Source organism: Anser cygnoides, chromosome Z, assembly GCF_040182565.1.
Source record: "Anser cygnoides isolate HZ-2024a breed goose chromosome Z, Taihu_goose_T2T_genome, whole genome shotgun sequence".
NCBI classification, from domain to species: Eukaryota; Metazoa; Chordata; class Aves; order Anseriformes; family Anatidae; genus Anser; species Anser cygnoides.
The window spans coordinates 84,102,757-84,125,686 of NC_089912.1; the positions used below are offsets into that span (position 1 = coordinate 84,102,757).

The following is a 22,930-nucleotide window of genomic DNA, read 5'->3' on the forward strand; positions in this document are numbered from 1 at the left end:
AGCGAAGTTCATCCGTTCAAAGATAACCAAAGTCCTTCAAACTTAAGCAAAAATTTGTCATAGAAGAGAGAGGTCCAAATTATTGCTTCACTGAGGAAAAGGGTGAACAGAACACGGACCTTTGTGGTCTTTGTATCTTGTTTTGGCAGCTACCAGCACTTCTGGCCCACCATAGAACCCAGAAACTTTGGATTAATTAAAGACTGTTGTTTCTTGTCTGATGTTATGAACAAAATTAGCGTATGTGCATATAAAAATAGAGACGATGATAATTCATACAAAATCCATGGAGAAACAGGCCCCATTAGTTGTGCAGCCTATGGAAGACAGTTTCTTCTTGTTGCAGCCTTTGCTTGCCAGTACAGAATTAAACCTTACTTGCTCTAATCTAAGACACTTCGATCATGGCATAAGAGCATCCATCTTTGAATTCTGCTCCACAGAACTTTCTGCTTGGTGTTACAATGGTACAAAAAGCATGGATAAAAAACTCTGTTTACATCAACCCTCAGCAACAAAATCAGCCAAAAATCGAAACGTGTCTTTATCTAGGAGTATGTTGCCCACTTCAGGAAGTCATTCTTCTTAGGCAAGTAATAGTGTTGAGCCATTTCTAAGAAGGCATGTAATAACTTGAAGAAATAACAGGCTTCTGAGCTGCTTGTGAGGAGGGAAGGATACAGACTATGAGAAGAAAGTGAAAAGTTGTCTACTGGCCCCTTTCACGCTAATTAATGCATTCAGAAGCTGTACTGAAAGGAATTTAAACTCGTGATAGTCATAAGAGAACAGATCAAAGAAGAAAAAAAAAACAGACCAAGTCAAAGAAAAGAAAGCTGTACATGCTTTTAGTCAACAGACAGAATACAAGTCTGAAGGAGGTAAGATTTGCATTTTTTTTTATTCTACTGAAACTTTTCTATCTTGATTAAAAATTATGTTTCAGCAGAGACTTAACTGACTCAGTGAATTTTAAAAATATTTTGCTTCCTTGGCTATAATTCTCTTCAGCAAGGTCACCAGTTTTTATACTTACCCCAGTAAGGTAGGTAGATGTGGTAGATACTGTCAAGTAGGATCTGTTGTGCTGCTTAAACGACAGAAACATGATTACTTGTGGATTTTTCCTTTGTAACTGTTCAGACTATTTTTAGTTGGAAGATTACTCTCTTAAAATTGAAAATTAAGATTATAACTTCCCTGCATGCCTAAATACAGCTTGTTAGCAGGTATAAGTTAGTAACTATCTGAAATCAACAGCTCTTTGACAATTTAAGTTGACTGAACATCTGGCCTTTGAACATTTATAGAGAGTAATAGAAATAAAGAAACACATCCCTGAAGGCATAATACTATATGTATATTTTTTCCAAATATTTCTTCCTGTCCAGGCAAAATACCTTTTTTCTTTTTCCTATATACCTAAAAGACTTTAATTCAGAAGTCTGTTATCAGTTGGTGCCTAAAGAGACCATGTCAAATCATTGTCTGGTGCACTCAGATGCAAGTAACTTGGTGACAGTGGAACTGTTCATAGTTACGGTTTTGAGTTTTGCCTTAAATCGGGACAGTTGCAAATATATATGGATCTATATGGACTCCATTCTGAAAATAACAGACTGTCCTATCTCTCTTAAATGATCATACTCAATGAAAAAGTTGATAATATTATACCTTAAAGATAACAAATTATTTCTTGCACTTTAGGGCCATAGTTCTGTCCTGTGGGTTTGAACAAGACTAAACTCTCAAAATGCCCAGAAGAAACCACCATCTAGATGGCAACTTTTTCAGAGGAAAAGGACACATCTATCTTGCAGTAGAAGAGTAAGCATAAACCAAAACCTATTTTAGCATGTAAGCTGAAAAAAAACACTTAAATTGAAAAGAAATTTACAAAATAGTAACAGAAAAAAAATCTCTGTTGTATATAGATGCAGTGCATTTTGGCTGTTTTATAGCTCTCTGTAACGTTTGTCATTGCATTACCTAAAAGTGTACTCAATGGTTAAGAAAAATAAGAACTGCAGAACTCAAGCATATGGAGTTTGATCATATGATCACCGGTAATCAGCCATTACAATAAAATTGCCAGGCTTATTGAGGATCATTTAGAATTACACTTTTGAGTCTGGTGCAATGTGATATTTACAGTAAGATTTACCTCCAGGTCTACACATCTCCCTTCAGAATCTCAAAAAGGCATCGTCTCACCCTAAAGAATAACACCAGTGAAATGGTAAAACACCATCAAAAACCAGATAGAGACATCAATGCCATACAAATGTGTCTCTCATTAAACCATTTCTGGTTGAAGCTCTGGTTAAGCAGAATTAATTCAAGCTAATACTTTGTGATCTTTGGCTTACAATAAAATATGTTGCTTCTTGGGTTACTAGAGAAACTATCCCACTGGTGATGTGTTATTACTTTAGACAAATATTTCCAATGTGCTTGGGATATCTTTATGTGGAATGTACTTCTAGTAGTGGTTCACTGGACTCCGAACTTCGTGACTTGTACCATACACACATGTATTGCTACATGTTTGTTTTTATATGTGCATCCACAGAGAATAAACAAAGGGAAAGACACTCTCTTCACTCCATATCGAAGGCTCTGTGCCTTAACAGACAGCAAATTAGCACAGGAGGAAGAGGTTTTTATGACAAGGAAATATGCAATTACCTTGTCACCCTGCTTTCTGATGTGGAACTATGTGGAAATATGTCAAATATCCTAAGTCCTGGTAAGCAGTGGGAAAGATGTCTCTCAGCACAGTTTGCAAAGACTACCTTCCCTAAAATGACTCATTGACATCAATACTGCGCCTAGTACAACAGGGAACAAGAACTAAAGAATTGCAGAGCTGTTTATGAAAAATTTAAAGTTTCTGACAACGTTTTTGGGATTGTGTAGTGTTTTGTGTATCTAAAACAAACAAACAAACAACAAAAGCCAACCTTCTGCTACCAGAATTTGTTGTAAAGTGATGCAATTAGGATACATTTCTCAATACTTATCGCCTGGAGAAATTTAACAAATAAACATGAGATGTGTTTCTGCGCGTATGGCATTTATATTATTTCTCATTCTCTTCCAATATCACAATGCCGTTTGCTGGACTTACAGGCATGGACTTTTTTTAGAAGCACTGGTCACAGGTATATTATTTTTGAAGCTATATATTCCTCATTTTTAAAATGTTTACAATCTTGGCAGAGAACAAACTTCTCAATCTCCAGACACTGGCTGAAGTTACTGATACTTTGTCTGTTTTCTAAGGCAAATCCTGCTTCATGCCTTCCTCTAATAACGGGATATAGATATAAGCTTTTGTGCTAACCATTCCTGCTCCCAAAATAATACATCTAGTTCTGCTGTTAATTATTTTGGTTTTCTTTCCCAACAGAGCCCTGGGTATTGGAATCTTCATTTTGGTGCTGGCCATGCTATTTATCCTTGGCTGCTGGTATTACAAGAGACGTAGTGGCTATAAAAGTCTACGGGTAAGTATGGCAGCTTGCATATTATTATTTTCAATACATATTATCATTATTTGCAGTACATAAATGCAGAGAACATCAAACCTGTCATAGGACATCATTGTTTCAGGCTAACATATACATGGGTAATACTATGCAATATGAAGCACTACCCACCCTGCAGAACTTGCAAGTCAGGCAGAGGAAACTGAAGCACAGGGATGTGAAGCCGACTGCCCAGCTTTGCACAACCCACCAGTGGAAAAACTGATCTCTAGGAAGCAATATATTTAAATTTACATAAAACCATGTTGTGTTCTGGGAATTTTTGTTTGAGTAAATGTAACATCTCCACTACTCATAAGATTTACATCTACGTAAGGGCAGATATGATTAAAGTAAGTCTAGGAGGCAGAGAAGACGAATGACACTTTTAAGGAACTAAGTTAGTATTGCATTCATATAGATGATGAAGAAGACAATTATATAAAAGCTGACTTGCAATTTTCAGATTTTGAAAAAAAAAAGGAGGATGAGTTTGAGATTTGCTTTGTAAAAGCTACTTTAAAATTTTATTTTCTATCTTCTTCAAAAATATTTTTAAAAAATTATATTTGATCCATCCCACAAAATTTGTTGTTGAAAGTCTCAAAGCTTTATCTTTGAAGCTCTGTTCTCTCTCCTGTGAGAAAGAGGCAGTTTTTAAACATGTAAGTGGTAACTATCTTTTAGTTACCCTAATATTTCTAAAAAGACAAACATTTTGAATTAAAAAACATAACTCTTGTCAGCAAATCAATTTCCTTGATGTTCCCAACAACTTTGCCCTATTACCTTTCCAGTGACCTATCCAGTAGGCACATCAACTAGAAGAACACATAAAACATGAACTGCCATATAAACAGGTTTCTTTCATGCCTGCACATCATGGTAAATAACACAATGTCTTTTTCAATTCCATTTCACTGCAGATACTTTCTGGTTTTGGAAATCTTATTTTTGCTAGGATTTTTGGAAAGGGGAAAACTTGTAAAGAATTAAAAAAAAACATGGTGGAAAATGGAAAAAAAAGTTTGAGATTAAAGACAGAAATGTGTGGAAAAAAAGGTCCCTGCAGTGGCCATGGACCTAAAAACGAGATCCTCGTTTTTGCTGGCAATATAACTGGTGAGATAGGAGGGAGAATATGTCTTGGCAGACACAGCAGAAGTACTAGATAGATTGCCTCTCTTACTTGCTGCTGTTATGTTGTTGTACCTAATCCTAGATTCTAATAAATACTGTAAATATACTGTCAAATATTAAAGGATTACAGAATCACAGTCATTTAGGTTGGAAAACACCTTTTAGATCATCAAGTCAACCGTACGACACATTCACTAGTGTACTTCAGCTTCACATTTTCTTTTTTCTTTCACCTTCTCCATGTTTCTTCTTGATCTGTCACAGAGCAAAAGCACTAGTATGGGCACAATACAAACCGTGGTAGGTGAAGGAAGAATAATGGACTGCAAAATGGCTCTGCAGGAGTACAGAAACTCTGATTCTGTGGTAAGTTGCCACTCGGGGCCTTATTTACTTAAAACATAGTAAGATATGGTAAGACAATCTTGGTAAACAGTCATTCAAAGAATTCTTTCTTTGGTTGTGCTCTCTAGGTTGGGTCTTCAATGACTACAATAACTGTTAAGAAGTAGTATTTTGTAAAATTTTTACTGTGATTTTTAAATTACTATTTAGATTTAAAGTATACTATTAATAATTCTTCTTTTTTAAAGAAAAATCTCTTTCACCTACCTTTCCTAAGTTGTCTGATAATTATGCAATCTAATAGCATGATGTAGCATGTGAATGCTAACATACGCTGAATAAATATACATAATAGATACTCCTAATACATGTTACTCCGTGCTGACTGACAGCAAGTAGATTGTTCTGGTACACTACAACCTGTCAGGGAGCACCACTTGAAGGTTTTAGCTACTCTAATCACTGTGGAAAGAAAGAAGAACATTCAAAAACACATAATTTTTAAGAAGTTAAAATAACTTAATTGGTAAATTTATGCGTCAAGTCATGGTTGTGTTTAAACAGTTTGAGAATAGTGAAAAGGGTAATTTATAACCAATTTTAAATAAGCTTCCCAAATTGTTAACATTGCAAATAAGATAACATATATGTGTTGAGACTCTTAAAGTTTTATATATCAGTCTGAAATCTTAACATATAAAACACTTTCCTTATAAAATTTCTAACTTAATAAATTTAAAAATTATTTATTAGGATGAATGATACAAACAAAATCATTTTAATCTGATGCAAAACCAGAAAACATGTTAGAAAAAAAAATAAACTTAGATAATATAAAGACATAATGAATTAGCTCAGCTATTTTAAGTTATAGTACAACTCCTGATATGAAAGCAAATACTTCCTTGCATATTTAATGTCATTTTCTTGTACCCTAATTGTTTTTTCAATCTTTCACACCACTTTTCTTACCATAGGTACCCGGTGCTCCACCAGCTTATGAAAAAATTGATGCAGATCAGTTACCACCACCTTATTCACCATGATAGCAACAGACCTTAAACTTTGAGAACATCAATACAATTTCTTCATGCTCCCTCTTAATTCCCTGTACAAGCTTAACTTTCTTAAAGATAAAACTGTAAGAAAAATCACATGCTTTCAAAAGTAACTGCTGAAAATTATTCCTGCATAGTTTACAGAACTAGTTCTTAAAATGCCTCAATAAAGCTGAACGTGCTTTTGTTTTAAGTTCTTCATTTCCTATGGTCAGATTATTTCACTGTGCTGAACTGTGGGCTTCTTGCCTCCTTCACAGATCTACCAACAGTAAATATACACCATAAGCCAGATAGAAAGTGCTGGCAACTTTGTTTACATCTTCCGCACTTACTCCCCCTTTATTTTAAAAAAGACATAAATAAACTATTCCCTAGAAAGTAATGTACAAGAATCTGTCAGAAGATGGAAAAAAATATTTGACTACATGTCCTATTGAAAAAAAAACAAATGATTTTCCCTAACAGCAGTTCTAAAAATTAACCTGCCCAAGGAGACTATATGTTACAGAAGCCTTGTACAGCAGCATCACATCACTGGTATCTGGAAAGAAACAATTCCTCATGTAACATAAAATATGACACAGGCATTTTAATAATTTCTGCTCACAGGCCATATTATTTCACACCTGTCATTGGGTATAAAGATGATCGCACCGGTGTCCTGGCAAGAAAGGAGAGTAATAACAGAAAAAAAAGAATTGTGATACATGTAAATTAAAGTACATTACTTTGGCAGCTATTGCTTACTTAGCCTTTAACTAAACAATTGCCAGATTATTACTTAATATTATACACAGATCAGCAAGTTTATAGCCAAGGCCTGATATCTTACAATAGGAGGCAGCTAAAACTGTACAATATTCATTAAACAGGAAAGCAGTTACAGAAAAAAACTATTTTAACAGAACAGTTATTAAATGCAATTAGTAAATAACCCCATTCATTCTCAGTAAATAAACAGGCAAACACAAACACCTTAATACAACAAAAGTTTTAAACACAAGTAAGCCTATGGTGATAATGATAGAGAATCACAGAATCACAGAATGGTTTGAGTTGGAAGGGACCCTTAAGGATCACCCAGTTCCACCCCCCTGCCATGGGCAGGGACACCTCCCACCAGACCAGGCTGCCCAAAGCCCCATCCAGCCTGGCCTTGAGCACCTCCAGGGATGGGGCATCCACAGCTCCTCTGGGCAGCCTGTGCCAGGGCCTCACCACTCACTGAGTGAAGAATTTCCTCCTAACCTCTAATTTAAATCTCCCCTCTTTTAGTTTAAAACCTTTCCCCCTTGTCCTGTCATTATCCAACTGAACAAAAGGTTGCTCTACATCTCTTTTTAGGCTATCTTTAAGTACTGAAAAGATGCAATAAGGTCACCCAGAAGCCTTCTCTTCTTTAGGATGAACATCCCCAGCTCTCTCAGAGCTTTTTCATTAGGAGAGGTGCTCCAGCCCTCTGATCATCTTCATGGCCCCACTCTAACAGCCCCACATCCTTCTTGTGCTAAGGGCCTCAGACCTGGATGCAGCACTCCAAGTGGGGCCTCTCAAGAGCAGAGTATAAGGGGACAATCACTCCCCTCGACCTGCTGGCCATCCCTCTGTTGATGCAGCCCAGGATGCAGCTGGCCGCCTGGGCTGCAAGTACACACTGCTGGCTTGATGTTGAGCTTTTTGTCCACCAGAAACCCCAAGTCCTTCTCTGCAGGGCTGCTCTCAATAACTTCTTCTCATAATAAGACATAGAGTTTTAGAAATGTTTCTTTTTTAATATTTTTATATAGATTAGTAAATTATATACTTGCTCAAATATAATAAATATCTGTAATTGCTGTGAAATATTATACTCAATATATACAGATTAAGAGGCTGGCTGCCAAACCATTAAAAAGTACCAGTAAAGAACAGGGCAGAACTTAAAAGCAAGAGACTTGTAGCTGCCCAAGTTGCAGGCTGCAAGAACCAGCTGTTATGTGCTTTCTGTATTGCACCCAAACGCTCTGCACTTGCCCAAAGACAAGCTGAAACATTCTAAGAAGTTTGTACCCTTATAGAGAAAGATAAATATATAGAAACATCACAACTAGCAGAAATGGAGATTGTGGTATGGAGTTTTCAAATGTCCAGGAAAGACTTTCATGTGAGACGAATAGTTGCACAATGTTAGTAATAACTGGTCTCCAAAATTTGGATTTAGAATTCCCCTGATATGGTCATGCAGAGGGAGGGTGTAAAAGTCAAAGATCTACTGCTCCGTGTGTTTTTATCCTTTTTGCAATCAGGCTGCAAACAAACCACCTGTAATACAACTATAATTCTCAACAAACATGGACTTTGTGCCAAGAGACAGAGGATATATACCACGTACATCAGAGAGCCAGGAGAAGAAAGCACCGAGGACATTCCCCAGGAAGCACTTGGTTTCTGAGAGTCTCACAGATCTATGGGGACAGGAGGGGCATATGCAGCCGGTTGACAGGACAATACAGGAATGTTCACCTCAGTAATCTCCGTTGGCTTATTACCTGCTGCAGCCATTAACCATATTGCCTGTGACTTTTCAGTTAAGTAAAACATTGTCAACATATCTTGATTCATGTTCATGCCTAATATTGGTAAAAGATCCATCACTCTCTTGATACATGTCCATATATTTACAAAACATACAACGTTTCCATTAAGGAACATACTTTTTCTTGCCTTTAAAAGCAAACATTTTCACTTTGTATGTAAAGGGAAAGGTTAGTGAGTTTGTCTGTGCTTCGGAGAAGCAGTGTTTAATAAGTTGTGTATTTCTGTTGACTGCACACTGAGCTGTGCAGCAAAGCTGGAAGAATGACTTGTTCACACCGTTTCGTTGAACATATTTTTTGTCCAGTAGAACTGACAGGTGCTTCCAGTGTTGTCCGTTGGCCCTACTTCTGCACTGAACTTTACATACAGTAAAAAAGATCAACTAGTAGCAGTGCAAAAGTTAAACAAGATGTCTACAGCTACTGTCTAACAGTTAACATCCAGCCCTTGTGCGCTTTTTGGAATTGACCCTCTGTATTCCACACCCTTACACAATCATCTGATTTGACTGTAGTTCCTTTCCCCAGAAAATCCATGGCTCAAAGAAGGTTCGATTTCCAGCAAACAGAAAGAACTACTTCTCTTACTGCAAGATTGTAGTTCTTCAAGAAATTTTGTCCACATATGTGCCACTCTTGGGCCAGTGCAAAAGACGTTGCAAAAAACACTGGGGCAGCCGTGTCCCCAGGTGCCTTGTGCTCATGGCAAGTCTGAATCACTTCTCAAATTCCTTCAGCAAACGAGACTTGGAGACTGCAGGCCCCCCCCCCCCCTTTTTTTTTTAACCAGAGAAAAAGGGCACAATGCAGAATCCACCAACAACACGTTTTTAACTATTGACATCTAAGCCACAAGATACAGTTATTGACTTCTCTTGTTCCCCTGCAATAATGATAGCAGGTGATAGCAATGCACTCCACTCTTTCTGTGCTCACAGGGCCCAAGAACTGCATCAGTGCTTGAGCATCAGATGTGCTCTCACATTTCTAAACCATTTTAGAGGTACAGCCCCCATTATGTGCCTAGACCACATGCTTTATTTGTTCCTTCCCTGGGAGGTACACTGTATCAGTAAATGACATCATGGGACCAGGAGTGATGGCCTAATACAAATACTTTAGCCTTTTACTACTAATTTTGACAGGTCTTTTCAACTCAGCTAGCTCTCATTTCAGGGTGGGAGAAACAGACTTCTGTGCTGAACATCGTGTTCACTGTGTTCTCTGCTTACGCAGAAAAGCAGCCTTCCTCCTTCCTGATTTATATTTGAATTTACCTTGTAATCATCAGCTGCATTCTTGTAGCTATTTTGGAAAAGAACTCATTCACATTTGATGGAGAGTATTTTTAAATGAAAGGTCTAATCTTTCAATATATGTCAGTTTGCCCTTTACCATTTACCGTGGCAGAAATAATTGATTTCTGTTTCTGTATACCATCACTTATGCCCCACGTAAGTTTACTGACCGTCAGGAAAAAATAAAAACAGCTGCCCCTCCTAGACACAGAATCCCCCCTGCTCAAGCAGGGACATCCGCAGCAGGCTGTCCACAACCACGTGCAGTCAGGTTTTGAAGATCTCCATGCAGGGAGACTCCAAACCTCCTCTGGCCAACTTGTGCCATTGCTCCACCACCAATACAGTACAGAAGTGTTTCCCCGTGTTTAGACAGAACCTGCCAGTGGTGCTTCCACTTTGCCAATTCAGCTAAGAATACCTTTAGCTTTCTTAGCAGCAAGGGCACCCTACTGGCTCATGTTCAGCTTGGCGTCCACCAGGAGTCCCAGATCCTTTTCTGCCAAGCTGCTTTCCAGCTGGGTGGCCCCCAGCATGTGCTGGTGCCTGTGTTTGTTCCTCCCCAGGTGCAGGTATCTGCACTTCTCCTTGTTGGACTTCATGAGATTCTTAGCCCACCTCTCCAACCTGTTGAGGTCCCTCTGGGTGGCTGCACAGTCCTCTGGTGAATCTGCCGCTCCCACCACTTTTTGTGTCATCAGTGAATTTACTGAGGGTGCACTCTACCTCATCATCTACGTTACTAATGAAGATGCTAAACAAGACTGGACACAGTGTTGACCTTGCACATACTTCAACAGCTTCTCCCTGAGGATCTTTTGGTGGACTGTGTCAAAGACCTTACTGAAGTCCAGGCTAACACTTCTCAGTGCTAGATTTTCTGTCTAGAGTCATTTACAGTAGGAGCTTTAGTCTTGTTGTTCATCTGGTAACCCTGTTTACAAAACTTTTAAACCAATTCAGAATTTTTGGTAAAACAGCAAAGTCATATAGCATGTGTGAATATTCCCTCAACTTTAATTTCCAATAGAGTCATCCTTGCAAGGATTAAAAGGATGCCTGTCTTGCAATAAGTTACTCATATTTCTGCATTTCCAGCAATCTTTTCCTGAACTCTTCTGGTGTCAGCACAGCTTAAGAAGGCTGTCTTTCTTACAGCACTGGTAATCCCCAGGATATGCACTCCATGTATGCTACATTTCTTGCTTTTGGCTTCACCAACAGAAGGGCAACAACAGTGTTTCACAGTCAACTCCTTTTTTAGAACTTGTGCTTTTTAGCAGGCATTCATATGCCTCTCCCACTATTGCTTTAGCTGAAGAAGCAGTTTTAGCTTTTTATGCCTACTTTTTTTTCCTGCTCTGCTTCTCTGAATTACTACACACCTTTTGCCAGTCCCCAGTTCTCTGGCTGCAATGTCTATTTTTTCATGACACAGATCGATCCAGGTTGATTTCATATAATTTTGCTGGAATTACTGCTGGAGGCTATGTATGCATACTGGGGAAAATTAACTCATTCTTAATCTATTTTTGGTCCTTTCCACTAAGTATTCTCTACTGGGCACTACAGTGAGAGGATCCTGGGATAAATGCACAGCCCAAACCACATCTTTCACAAGGGCTGGGCTGCTGCACCAGCCATGTTGCTGGTATTCCATGGAACAAAGTAAGAAACTCACGTTTAAGTGTGAGCTGTTCTTCGAACAAAATATTATGATTTTGCATCAATTTACTAGGCCAAAGAGGGAAAGAAAACTTTCTAGAAGGAGCTTTTACAGCTCCTTCCTACACTGTACTTTTCTCATGACTTGGGGAAGAGATAGTTGTCTAATCTGCTGCCAGATTTGGGTACTGAAGATCTCTCTCTCTCATAAATGCACGGGTTTGGAATCAAGCTGAAATTCAAAGAAACACCAACTGAAGAGTTTTGTTTGTTTGTTTTGGGGGATCTGAACTATCATTTTCATTTTGGGCCAATAAATGCAGACATCTAAGGGAAAATCTTTAGGACAGGCCTCTTCCATTTTTTGAGTCTCTCTATCAAAGATTATTCCAAGATCACTTTGCACTCTACAGGTAAAAACAGTATTTTGAGGGCATAATGTGTAATTGAACGGCAGCATACTGGCTAGACAAGCCTCAAACTATCATAATTTTAGTATTGACATGTTGCTGATGTGAATTCACAAGTCTGTTTTATTAAACAGATGTAAGCAATTCCTTCTCCCCAGTAATTAAAAATTGTATGTTTATTATACTGCATAAACTGATTCCATCACAATTCAGCTTTTCTTATCATTATAACCAAGACATCCTATGACTTCTTCATTATACCCAGTCATTAATCCTTCTTTGAAACTCTATTTTACTGCTGCAAGTTATAAAAAAGGGGAGTGAGGAACGATTGTGTCAACAGCAGCACATAAGTGGACAGGATCTCAATGTATATCTTGGCAGTAGGTGCCTATGGGCTACAGATAGCAAAAATATTCTGATATTACACTTGTACATTTACTAGAAGGAACCAGTGTGAACAAGTAATTAGTGAAGAATCTTGTCTTCTTTCTATGACACCAATAGTGACAAGCAGAGTTCTAAAGCTTAAGGACAATCACAAAAATCAGTTACAGTGGCTCATTTCCTGCCTTGTTTTCTTGTACTTTTTATTTTCTATAAATACTACTGTCAGTGCCACTCACATTCTTGAAAACAATTTAAGTTTCCAATTCATTTTTCTTCTTTGGTAAAAAAGCAAGGATAGGGAAAAACAGAGCAATAATCTAGTTGTCTAATATTTACTTGTGGATAGTAAAAATAGTGGATAGTGGAACAGGAGTCAGGAAGAAATCTGTACTTCATTTTCACCATTTGCAAAAGGTGGAAAGTTATATTTATGCACATTTTAATATACTTTCTGTGTAATAAATTTCATCATAAGCAATATAATTAATTCATTACATTTCCTTTACTTAGCTTTTACGTAACATTTCCATTTAATGTGTAGCTGAGACTGAAATAAAAGATACTGTAAGAACACCACTTTCCTGCAGTTTCTGAACCAATCATATATGAAACAACAAAGTATTCTGTTTTCCAGATACCCTAGTGTGAAAAAGAAAGTTGTAAGCAAATTTAGTATTTTGAGAAAGGAAGAAAGATCTTCAAGATCTTAAAGATTATTGTATGTTTCAAGGCAAATATTTCAAATAGAACATAATCTGTCACATTTGTAAAAGCAGCCTCTTAACTCAAAAACTTTTATTTGGGTTCCAGTGAATAGAGTGATCATGCACCTAATATACAGACTTAACTTTGTATTGTGTCCAAAAGCTTAAGCACAAAAATCATCAGAGTCCAAAAATCATCATGTTCTAAATCACTACAGAATTTAGCTTGTTCTACATTTTCAAAGGAGCTAAACCAAATGGAAGCAGGGACTACAGAGAGAGAGGAGAGCACCAGACGTGCATTGGATTTAATAATCTCATTTAAACGTCAAGTCTTTAAAATCATGTTTTGTAAGTGAGTGTAGTTTTATAGGATAAGCTAAATCTACTTTGACAATTAAGTGTGTTTGGTTTGTAACTGGTATTTCTATGAAGAGGTCAGTACAGGACAGATTCATAGTGCTCCTGTATCTTTAGAAACGTGCGCTATTCTGATCCCACATCTCAAGAGTAACTGAATTGACTATGCCTCTTTATTCTGGAAAAGAGACATCAAGAGACATGGCAAAGGTCCACATAAGCTGCATCGAAAAATTAATAAAGAGTGAAGGTTTATTGTCTCCCACTACAAATACTACTAGCATCAAATGAAATTAGCTGCTGTCATGTTCAGAAACAAACTGATTATTTACACATTATGTGGAAAGCTCTTTACCACAGGATGCCGTGGATGGTAATAGCTTACCTGTGTTTAGGCAGAATTCTAGAAAGGATTGATCGATTTCATCATGAAAAGTACATTGAGAGCCATTGAATAAAATAAAAAAAATAAAAAATAAAACAAAAACAAACAAACAAACAAAAAAACCCACAACCAACCAACCAAAAAAACACATTTGGCTGAGGGAGAGGCTGGGTCACAAATTATTGGATACTAGAAGACTATTCAGGAAATATGTCACTAGCTGCTTGCCCTGTTATTATACTAATTTGGACTGCTCCAAAAGACATGATGCCGAGAAAAGATGGACCTTTACTTTGATCCAGCACTAACACTCTTAGTTGCCATCACTAAAGTCACATGTTTGCTTAGGGTGGCTAGCCACCGTGTTTCAATACAGAGCAAAAGAATTTTCATAAAACTGTAGAATGATCTAGGGTGGAGAAGACCTTCCAGGTCATCAAGTCCAACTGCCAACCTAAGCTGTCTCACCAAGTCCCACCACTAAACCCTGTGCCACGTCCATGTCTCTTAAATACCTCCAGGGATAGCGAGTTTCTCCAGGACAATACTGCGGGAAGCAGCGTCAAACACTTCACTAAGATCCAGGTAGACAACATCCACCGCCTTTCTGCTGGTAAATTATTGACAATGGCTTGGTGACCACTTCTACCAGCTCATTCAGTGGATGAATCCTGTCTGGCCCCACAGACTTAGGAATATTCAAAACGTAGGAGATCACTTACAGTTTCCCAGTTTCATCTCGCTCCTCATTTCCATCTTCCAAATCAGGGGGTTGGGTACCCTAAGAACAATTGGCCTTGCTAATGAACACTGAGGATCTTCCAGAAATACGATGTTAAAGAAGACACAAGTTGCTTCACCTAAACCATCTTTGACAAAGACTCTCTCTTCTCCATGGACTTCATGTGCAGCTTCAGAGAAAAGGCTACAGGAATTTTAGCCTTTGTGAGCACCTCTGCTGTTCTCTTTAAAGAAAACAGCCTCATTATAACAAACACTCATACTTTAATCAGCAATTATATGTTTACTTTAAAGCCAATTAGGACTACTACTGTTCTGCACTACCACAAAACATAAGCAAAAACAGCTATGAAACAATCTCTGTGACGAATACTTTGATCCTGTGGCATCCCTTCAAATATCAGCATTCAGTAATTTTCTGACCTACTTAAATGAGGCCTTTTTTTTTCTTCACTTGCTTATCAGGAGAATTTTTGCATTTACATTTCCCATTGAACTCCTACCTATATTACAGTCAAATCAGACTGGGCTTGAATGACTTGACAGTAACACACTCAGCTTCAAAAGACACTTCTGTGAATGCCAAGACTGGTGAAATTTAATTGCTTCTAGAAGCAGAATCTCTAGAAGAAAATGGCAGCACACACATGCATGGATAAGTATACATCAATACTTGGATTGAACAGTGAGGTAAAATGAATATAATTTTCTACTCACAGCAAAGCAAAATTATTGTATAAATATGTCCATTTAATTAAAAATCAAAGATACCATCCAAAATATTGAAGGTCATAAATAAAAACAAAATTTTGTATGTAATACCTGAGCGTCTAAAGTGGTCTAAATGCAAGGCATTTTACAAGCTCTGAAAAGCTGAACATGTTTTCTTCACGGATTGATTTCTATATAATTTATTAGTTTATATATGTAAGTGAACGTCTTTTTTTCTTCAAGTAAAAAAGCATGCACTTCTGCTTTTTCATTGCCCTTGTGAATACAGTCTTCCTTTATACAGTTGTTTTTGTGCTGTAAGTAGCACAATGCACTTGGTACAATGAAGACATGATATATTCCAAATTTTCAATGGCTACTTACTTTTGTTTGAAAGAAAGTCTTCCTCTGACCAACATATATATTATCAGTGAAGAGTGCTGGGATGAGGAATTTTATTCACAAAAAAATGACTCAGATTTTTTTTTTACAAAATAATCATTCAAACCATTCAAAATACAGTAGCATCCATCTTTTTCCCAATAGTATTTGGAATCTGAATGTGTGCCCAACAGAGAATAAATGTCCATGAAAATTCCAGAGTCAAACTTTGCATGTTGTAAGGTTTATACTTGTCAAATTAAAAAATATTTATAAAAAAATTACAGAACTTTATCAGACCATCTAGAAAATTTCTAACAAGTCACTAAGTAACTTGAGTTCTCAGTTCCACAGTAAAGCTTTTTGTAATTTTGCTCTTCCTTAGCATGAATTATAGCAGACATCTTTCTATGACATTGGCACAGAAAAATGTCAGGCAAGACTTGTTTTTCCATCCAAACAGCCTGCAATAGTAGAACCTACTCTTAAGTTTTCCTAACAATGTAGGTATTCACTCTACTACAAATGTAAGAGGAAAACAAACTAAGAGCAACAACAAAAAACAACACTCTAAGAGAAAAGAAAAATCTATGAAAGTCAGTCCTAAGGTTCTACCATGAAACATAAATAAAATGCATGGCTGGAATGCATGGTTTTAGAGTACCTCATCTGTCCATGAAGAAACTGCCACCCTCTAGCACCCTTCTCTGTTTAAAGACGAAAGTCACCTATAGCATTCAACTGTACAATGTTGTCATGTTTAAAACGCCTTTGTAAACTCCAGCATGCAGACACCATTTGCAATTAGGCATTTTCAAAATAGATTACAGAATGCCTGTAATGACAAGCAGGTAAGGTGTATCAGAGAGCTTTTTCTAAAATAAAAGCAAACCTTCTCACACACCCCCCCAAAATGACAATTTCTGTCTTTCACAGCCCTGAGATAAGATGGAGATTGCTGATCCACAAAAGCTTTTTTTTTTTTTTTTTTTTTTTTTTTTTTTAAATTAGTGCAGAATGGGAAGATACCTATGGAAGGTAGAAGCTTTTCTTACTGCTGTTTCCCTAGAACTCCAGTAAACTAGTGACCAAACCGCTTTTCAGAACAGTATGAAGGGCAGCTGACACAAAGAAAGGAAGCTGCAGTTTTATTCTTCTAACCAAGATGGGATCCAAACTGTATACAGCAAATGGAGAGGGGAAGGAGAAAACTCAAAAGGATAAGGAGCAAAAGCTTAAGCCTCATCTTTACGAAAATAAGTCTAAGAATGCTGTTAAAGGCAGATATCTAATCCCCCCCCTTTGGAGTTACAACAATTAAAAAGATAACTGACATTCATGAGTGCTGGAATCTTCCCTTCTAGTTTCCTAGTTTCTAAAAATAAACAAATAACACCTCCCCTCCTCCCCCCAATAAAATAAAATCAAAAAATCCTGCATATACAAATATATTTGGCCTCAGTCTGGCTTCCAAGCAATCAACAGAAAAAAAACAGCACTTCTAAAATTATCATCTTCCACAAAATAAGTGCTTCATGAAAGGAAACCTTTCTTTGTCCCACCAAAATCTCAAAAGTTAACAAAAAACTTCTCCATTTCTGTATGCACTGCAGCAGGCACTTATGAACTCTGCTGATCTGCAGAGAACAACCCAAGGGTTTTATCAGACCAAAAGCTGAACCTAAGCCAACATATTGAACATAGTGCATAAAAAGGGAAGGTTTATGCAATAGGTGAACTATGCCCAAAGCATTTACGCCTCCTTTAATGTGATGTTTTAGCATTGTCCTTTCATAAAGATTTGGACTAATGAAAAGCTAAAGAAAACATACATACCATCAAAACTGGTGGAAAAAAAATGGGTAGTTCCACTAGACTGAAGAAGACCCATGAGTGTGCTTGTTACTGTTACCACATATACAAAAATTAACACAAGGTTGCAAAAAAGGCAATAATGAATTTTCAAGAAATCCAAGAGCTCAATGTAAAACAAGGTAGTGTTGAACAGCAGACAGTGTGATTTAGGCTGGTGTCTGTGAAACCATTTCTAGCCTTACCCATTCACTGGAGATTTTAGGCAATTTAATCAAACATTTATCAGGAATGGATGAAGTATGGGCTATGCCTCTGTGCCCGGTGGATCAACAAGATGGCCTTCCTTCCAACGCCCACCAACCCATGTGAAATGAAAGCCACACAGAAGAGCAGAAGATATTAAATAACTTCATTCGACCACATTCCAAAAACTGAGATGCATCTGCACTAGGAAGATTTGACACACATATATATGTGTGTGTGTTCTGCCATGGTTTAACAGATAGACACATTTTAAACTACTGCCAACGCAATGCAGTACAGCAACTTGATTTATTATATGCAGATTCTTCTGCATTGCTGCTAAACAGTACACTGGTCCAAAGTTACTAAAATACTTAAAAAACTATACATTATGTAAACAAAACATAAATAAGACAGCATAGTTCTTTGTACATACAGTTTAGTACAGATTGTTAGGAATTCGTGAATATGTACAATTCTATAACATAGACTGCATTTTTTTACAATGCATAAATATTTTATACAGAAACAAATCAAAAATAAATTTGACAAATAAAAAGAAGACACATACTGTCATAAACACACTGCCAAACAGTCCATACTGTAAGATGGAACATGTGCAAAAAGCTAGATTTTTCAAAAATGTTTAATGAAATCATCGGTCATTTCTGACCTTTTTACTAAACAACTCTCTGACAAACTAAATATATTTTTTCTTCTTATCCCCATAGGTAAACTGTAAAGAATTGTAATCTTGAGTAATTTTGAGTAATCAACTGTTTTGAACAATGTAAGAAATTATTTGACAGTTATAACTTCCAAAGTCAAGAATGCCCCGCAACTTCAAAGTGGCTCATTTGCTCTAAATTCAGGATGCAGCTTTGTCAGGTTTATCAAGGCAAGATGATTGAGATGTTGGGAAGACGGTAGGATTTCTGCTTGTGGACACAACCACAGGGGGCAGTGATGAAGACACTGAAGAAACTTTTGATGCTGGAGTATTTATAGCATTCAGAATGGCTCCCTCTGGACTAACCAACAGTTTTTTGATAGAAGTGTCCAAGTGAAACACTGAAGTGTTGCTTGGTAAATGAGAATTTGGAGGATGAACAGCAGAAACTACAGAAGATGGAGCTAGAACATTAGCTGGAGATTTTATCACTGAAGACACAGACAGTGTTGTTGTGGACAGTGGAGTACATGTACTAGCTGGAGTAGCTAATACCTGGGGTGTTGCATGAACAATGGGTAAAGCATCTGCAGACCCAAAAGAGTTCACAATTTTTGTAGAGTTTTTCAAAGGATGTTTTGATGTTTGCCAACTTAGTGAATTACTAGGTGCTAGCATGATTTTCGAGGTTATTGAATTAACAATTGGTATACCTTGAGCCTCTTGGCCATGGTTAATATTTAAAGGAGGAGTCTGTTTTGTATTGTAAGACAGAAGAAGAACGTGGCTGCCAGCTCCAAGGCCTTGTGGTGGCACAACAAAACAAGTACCATTAATCATTATCTGAGTTCCGGGTGCCAAAGGCATACAGGTGTTAATGACTATTTTCTGTTGAATGCTAGGTTCGTTTGGCTGACCTCCTGCCTTGCTCATTACAGCCGGTGAAGCTGCACATATCTGAATGGTGGAAGTGTAAGCACGACTTTGTTTCTCTATACTGAGAGGCACCTGCTGGCACTGTAGTGACGAAAACGTAGGAAAACTAATGACTTTACCTGTATTTGCAGATGCAGCGGTCAACACACTTGGAGGTTTATGAATACCTGCATTACTTGGCACAGCAGCTGAAACTCCAGGTGACTGGAACTGAAGTAGTGTGGGCAGCTGGCTTTTTGGTACTGGAGGAGGAGCTGAAACTGCTGCCAAACGAGGAATTGTATGTAACACTTTCTGTGGGGTGGCTACAGATCCAGACAAGCTAATGACTGGAAACTGCAAAGTAGGTGTTAAGTTCTGAGGAGATACCACTGGCTGAGTTGTTGAAATCAGCACAGATGAAGCAAGATGTCCTGTTTTCACAGTTGATATACCCACAGTATTTCCAATATTTGCTGTACACAGTCGATTACCCAGAATTGGCCTTATTCTTGAGGGATCATTTCCACCAATTAAGACAGTAGGCCGTGTCCCAGAAGAAGTCCCACTTGGTGTTACTGAAACAGATTCTGTACATGCATTTGCTGTTGTTACTGAAAAGGAATTTGCAGCTTTTGCTGCAACACATACAGATTCATTAACTGACACAGCACTTTGACTCACAAAACTTGAACACACAGGAACCAAACTACTACTAGTTGTCACAGATAAAGCCAAACCCATGCTCTTTTTGTCTTCTCCCTTAGAAATGGCAGAGTGCAATATATTAACTGGTGGAGTCTGCTGTGCATTGCCTTTAGTATTTACAATGGTTTGGCCTATATTAAGTCCAATCTTCACATCTTTTACTTGAGCAATAGTTGGTGATGAATGTATTCTTATTGGTGCGCCCATTGTAGTCGGGATCAGAACCAACTGTGGTTGCTCTGTGGTGTTATCAAAGGTTTTGCTGAGGGAAGAAGGAAGGTTATGTTTCAGAGACTCTGCAACTATATTAGTAACTGATGGGCCATTGGGAATTTGAGTGTTAATGAAAACTAACTTCTGAGCACTAATACCAGTGGATGCTAGAGAAGGTATAACATTGACTCCTGATGCCCCACAGGGAGATAAAATAGGTGGGTTTGTGACTAAGGCAAGTTTCTGGACTGGAGTACCACTGATTAAATCCCCATTCGTTGCTGAACTAGAACTAGACTCATATTGTATAACAGAATTTGTTTTAGTTTTAGCATCACCTTGCTGCTGCATGGAAGAATTTGGAGTTATGATGGTGTTATTTTGTCCAGCACTAGTCACACTAGCAGGACTTTTTGGAGTTGCTGATGTTAAACTGCTAGCTGATGAAATGCAGGACAAAGGACACACTTGGCTGGTGTTCTCTGTTACTTGACCCAAAGTGCCCCCAACAGCAGGCTGCTGTACTGTGAATTTGACATTTTTCTCCACTGCCTGGTTAAAATCAACTGGGAAAGATGGAATGTTAACAGAAGAAGCTGTTGGGGGGGTAAATCCAGAAACACACGTTTGTCCAAAATGTGGGAGACCAGATGTGGCTGTTGCTACAGATGGAAGAGTAGAAGATGGTAATGCTGTAGTTTTTGGCACCAAAAAGGCCTGAAATTGAGGTGCATATGTGAAAACTGAACTAGAAGATACACTAGTAGATGAAATCTGGTCTGGGTTTGTCTGTACTTTTACAATTCCTGTGTTTCCACATCGTGTTGTGACCAGAATAGATTGTGATTCTCTAATACACACAGTCTTCAATTCTTGCCTAGTTTCAAAGGATTCAGTTGTCTGCTGTGAGGCAAGACAATGCAAGGCAGAAGCAGTGTTTGTGGATGTACTTAATGTTGTTGTTGATATCAAAGACTGACTAGCTGTGGAAATAGTAGGTGAAGTCAAAGACACAGGGAATGTGGTAGTTGAAACTGTAGTCTTGATTTTGTCAGTTTCAGTTTGGCAAACCTTAACTGTTGATAATAAGTTACTTGCTGAAGTTACACCAGGCAACGTTTGTAGGCTGTTCTTGGGACCAGTCCCTTGTGACGAGTTGGTGGTATTCTTGTTAAAAATTGTATTTGGTGAGTGAGTGACAACATTTGCCGGTGCTGTTACCAGTACAGGTGTTAAAGAAACACTGACATTTGTTATTTCTGGTAAAGTTGCACAGTGCAGCTCAGAAGTCTTTTGTTGTAGTGAATTCATGTCCTTGGACACAATTTTTCCTTCTTTCTGTTGAATAAGAAAATTCTTAGGTAAAATAAGAACTTGTTGCATGACTTTTTCTCCAGTTTTAGGGTCAATCACGGGTTGCATTTGAATTTTCACAGAGCTGTTGTTAAGGTCTATTGGTACACAATGACCATTTGGCATTTTGTATACCACTTGTAAAGGAGTCTTTGAGTTGGTCTGACAGGGCAATGCTGGTTTTATCAGTGATGATTCGACAGGTGATAACACTGGCTTTTCAGAAGTAGATACATTTATGCCTGGTGAAGGTGACACCTGATTTGTTAAGGTCACTTTGTTCCCAATATTCTTGGCAATCAAGGCCTGGATGGGTTTGGTCCCTTTCAGAAAGCTTGATACCGATGTTGCAGGATCTGTCAAAGAAAATGATTCTGGAGGTGACCCTTCAAACTGTTTCAGCTCAGTCAAACAACTGTCTGTCTGTAGGCTACTTTCTGAACTCTGGACCGCAGCCTCACTAGTGCTTAGCTTAGCTTTCTTCCTTGGTGAAAGCTCATTAGTGCTTTGATCCAGACAACTGTTTTGCTTGGACTGTCGTTTAACAGATTTGGGCAGTGTCTTCTGTATCTCTTTAGAAGTTGATTCTTTTTTCAGAAGTCTGCTTTTTCCTGCAGGTAAATTCATCTCTAGTAGTTTCATTTCATCTGCAAGGATATTAAAACAGAAACAGTGTTTTACAAGTTTGCAATTGATATCTCTATACAACAATTTTATAGTGTTTAGCTGAAGGTAAAATGCTAGTTTTTAAGTGTAAGGCTATGGGGAAGCAGAATGTCTGCTCCTTTAAGGGTATCTGGTCAAGGACCTTTTTCAATGCAAAAAGGGGATAACAAGAAAAGAAGGAAGCCATAAACAAGAACGTACAAGGACAGAAACCTGATCAGCACTGGGGAAAGTGAGGAAAACCAAACCTGGTCAGACATTCTAATTGATGAGGGCACGTGAGAATTGATTCAGGCAAAGTTACTTAATCAGGGACCTGGCCAGTTGGGACACTAATGGAAAAAGGGGGTACCAGAAACAAAATATACAGAGGCACAGACCTAACAAAAGAGACATGGAGACAATGACAAGAAACAGTCTCACTGGTCCCATCAACTGATGGGCTATCAAGAAACTACAAGTGCCACTTTCAGGAGAAAAAGGACTTTACAGACTTTGCAACTGGTTAGACTGTAAACCAGGGGGATCATGGACAGAGGACTTGTGGGAAGTGTGGGATTCAGTAGAGCTAGACAAATTCATGAAGGGATATGCAAGGTAAGGGGCAGCTGTGAGTAACAAAGATGGGGTGGGGGTGCAAGGGTGGGCAG

At 38.0% G+C, this 22,930-nt stretch overlaps 2 protein-coding genes across 4 annotated transcripts in view; one reads left to right on the forward strand and one right to left on the reverse strand.

The window, feature by feature from the left end:
- Positions 1–1,705: 1,705 nt before the first annotated feature.
- Positions 1,706–6,260, forward strand: MLANA (melan-A). The gene is made up of 4 exons (XM_013197371.3): positions 1,706–1,827; positions 3,413–3,509; positions 4,935–5,036; positions 5,993–6,260. Exons 1-4 carry the CDS (start codon positions 1,754–1,756, stop codon positions 6,059–6,061), a joined length of 342 nt encoding a protein of 113 aa, XP_013052825.1. The 5' UTR covers positions 1,706–1,753; the 3' UTR covers positions 6,062–6,260.
- Positions 6,261–18,050: 11,790 nt separating this feature from the next.
- BRD10 (bromodomain containing 10) overlaps positions 18,051–22,930 on the reverse strand; it is a 59,629-nt gene continuing 54,749 nt past the window's right edge. For all 3 annotated transcript variants that reach the window (XM_048050726.2, XM_013197366.3, XM_048050727.2), the window contains one exon: positions 18,051–22,261. In XM_048050726.2, the coding sequence (XP_047906683.1) occupies positions 18,624–22,261 (3,638 nt within the window). In that variant the 3' untranslated portion in view covers positions 18,051–18,623. The remainder of the gene's footprint in view (positions 22,262–22,930) is intronic.

Coding starts and splice junctions, on each gene's coding strand:
- MLANA (XM_013197371.3), top strand. CDS start 1,754: ATGCCCAGAAGAAACCACCATCTAGATGGCAACTTTTTCAGAGGAAAA. Junction 3,510..4,934: donor GTGGCTATAAAAGTCTACGG/GTAAGTATGGCA, acceptor GATCTGTCACAG/AGCAAAAGCACTAGTATGGG. Junction 5,037..5,992: donor ACAGAAACTCTGATTCTGTG/GTAAGTTGCCAC, acceptor TTCTTACCATAG/GTACCCGGTGCTCCACCAGC.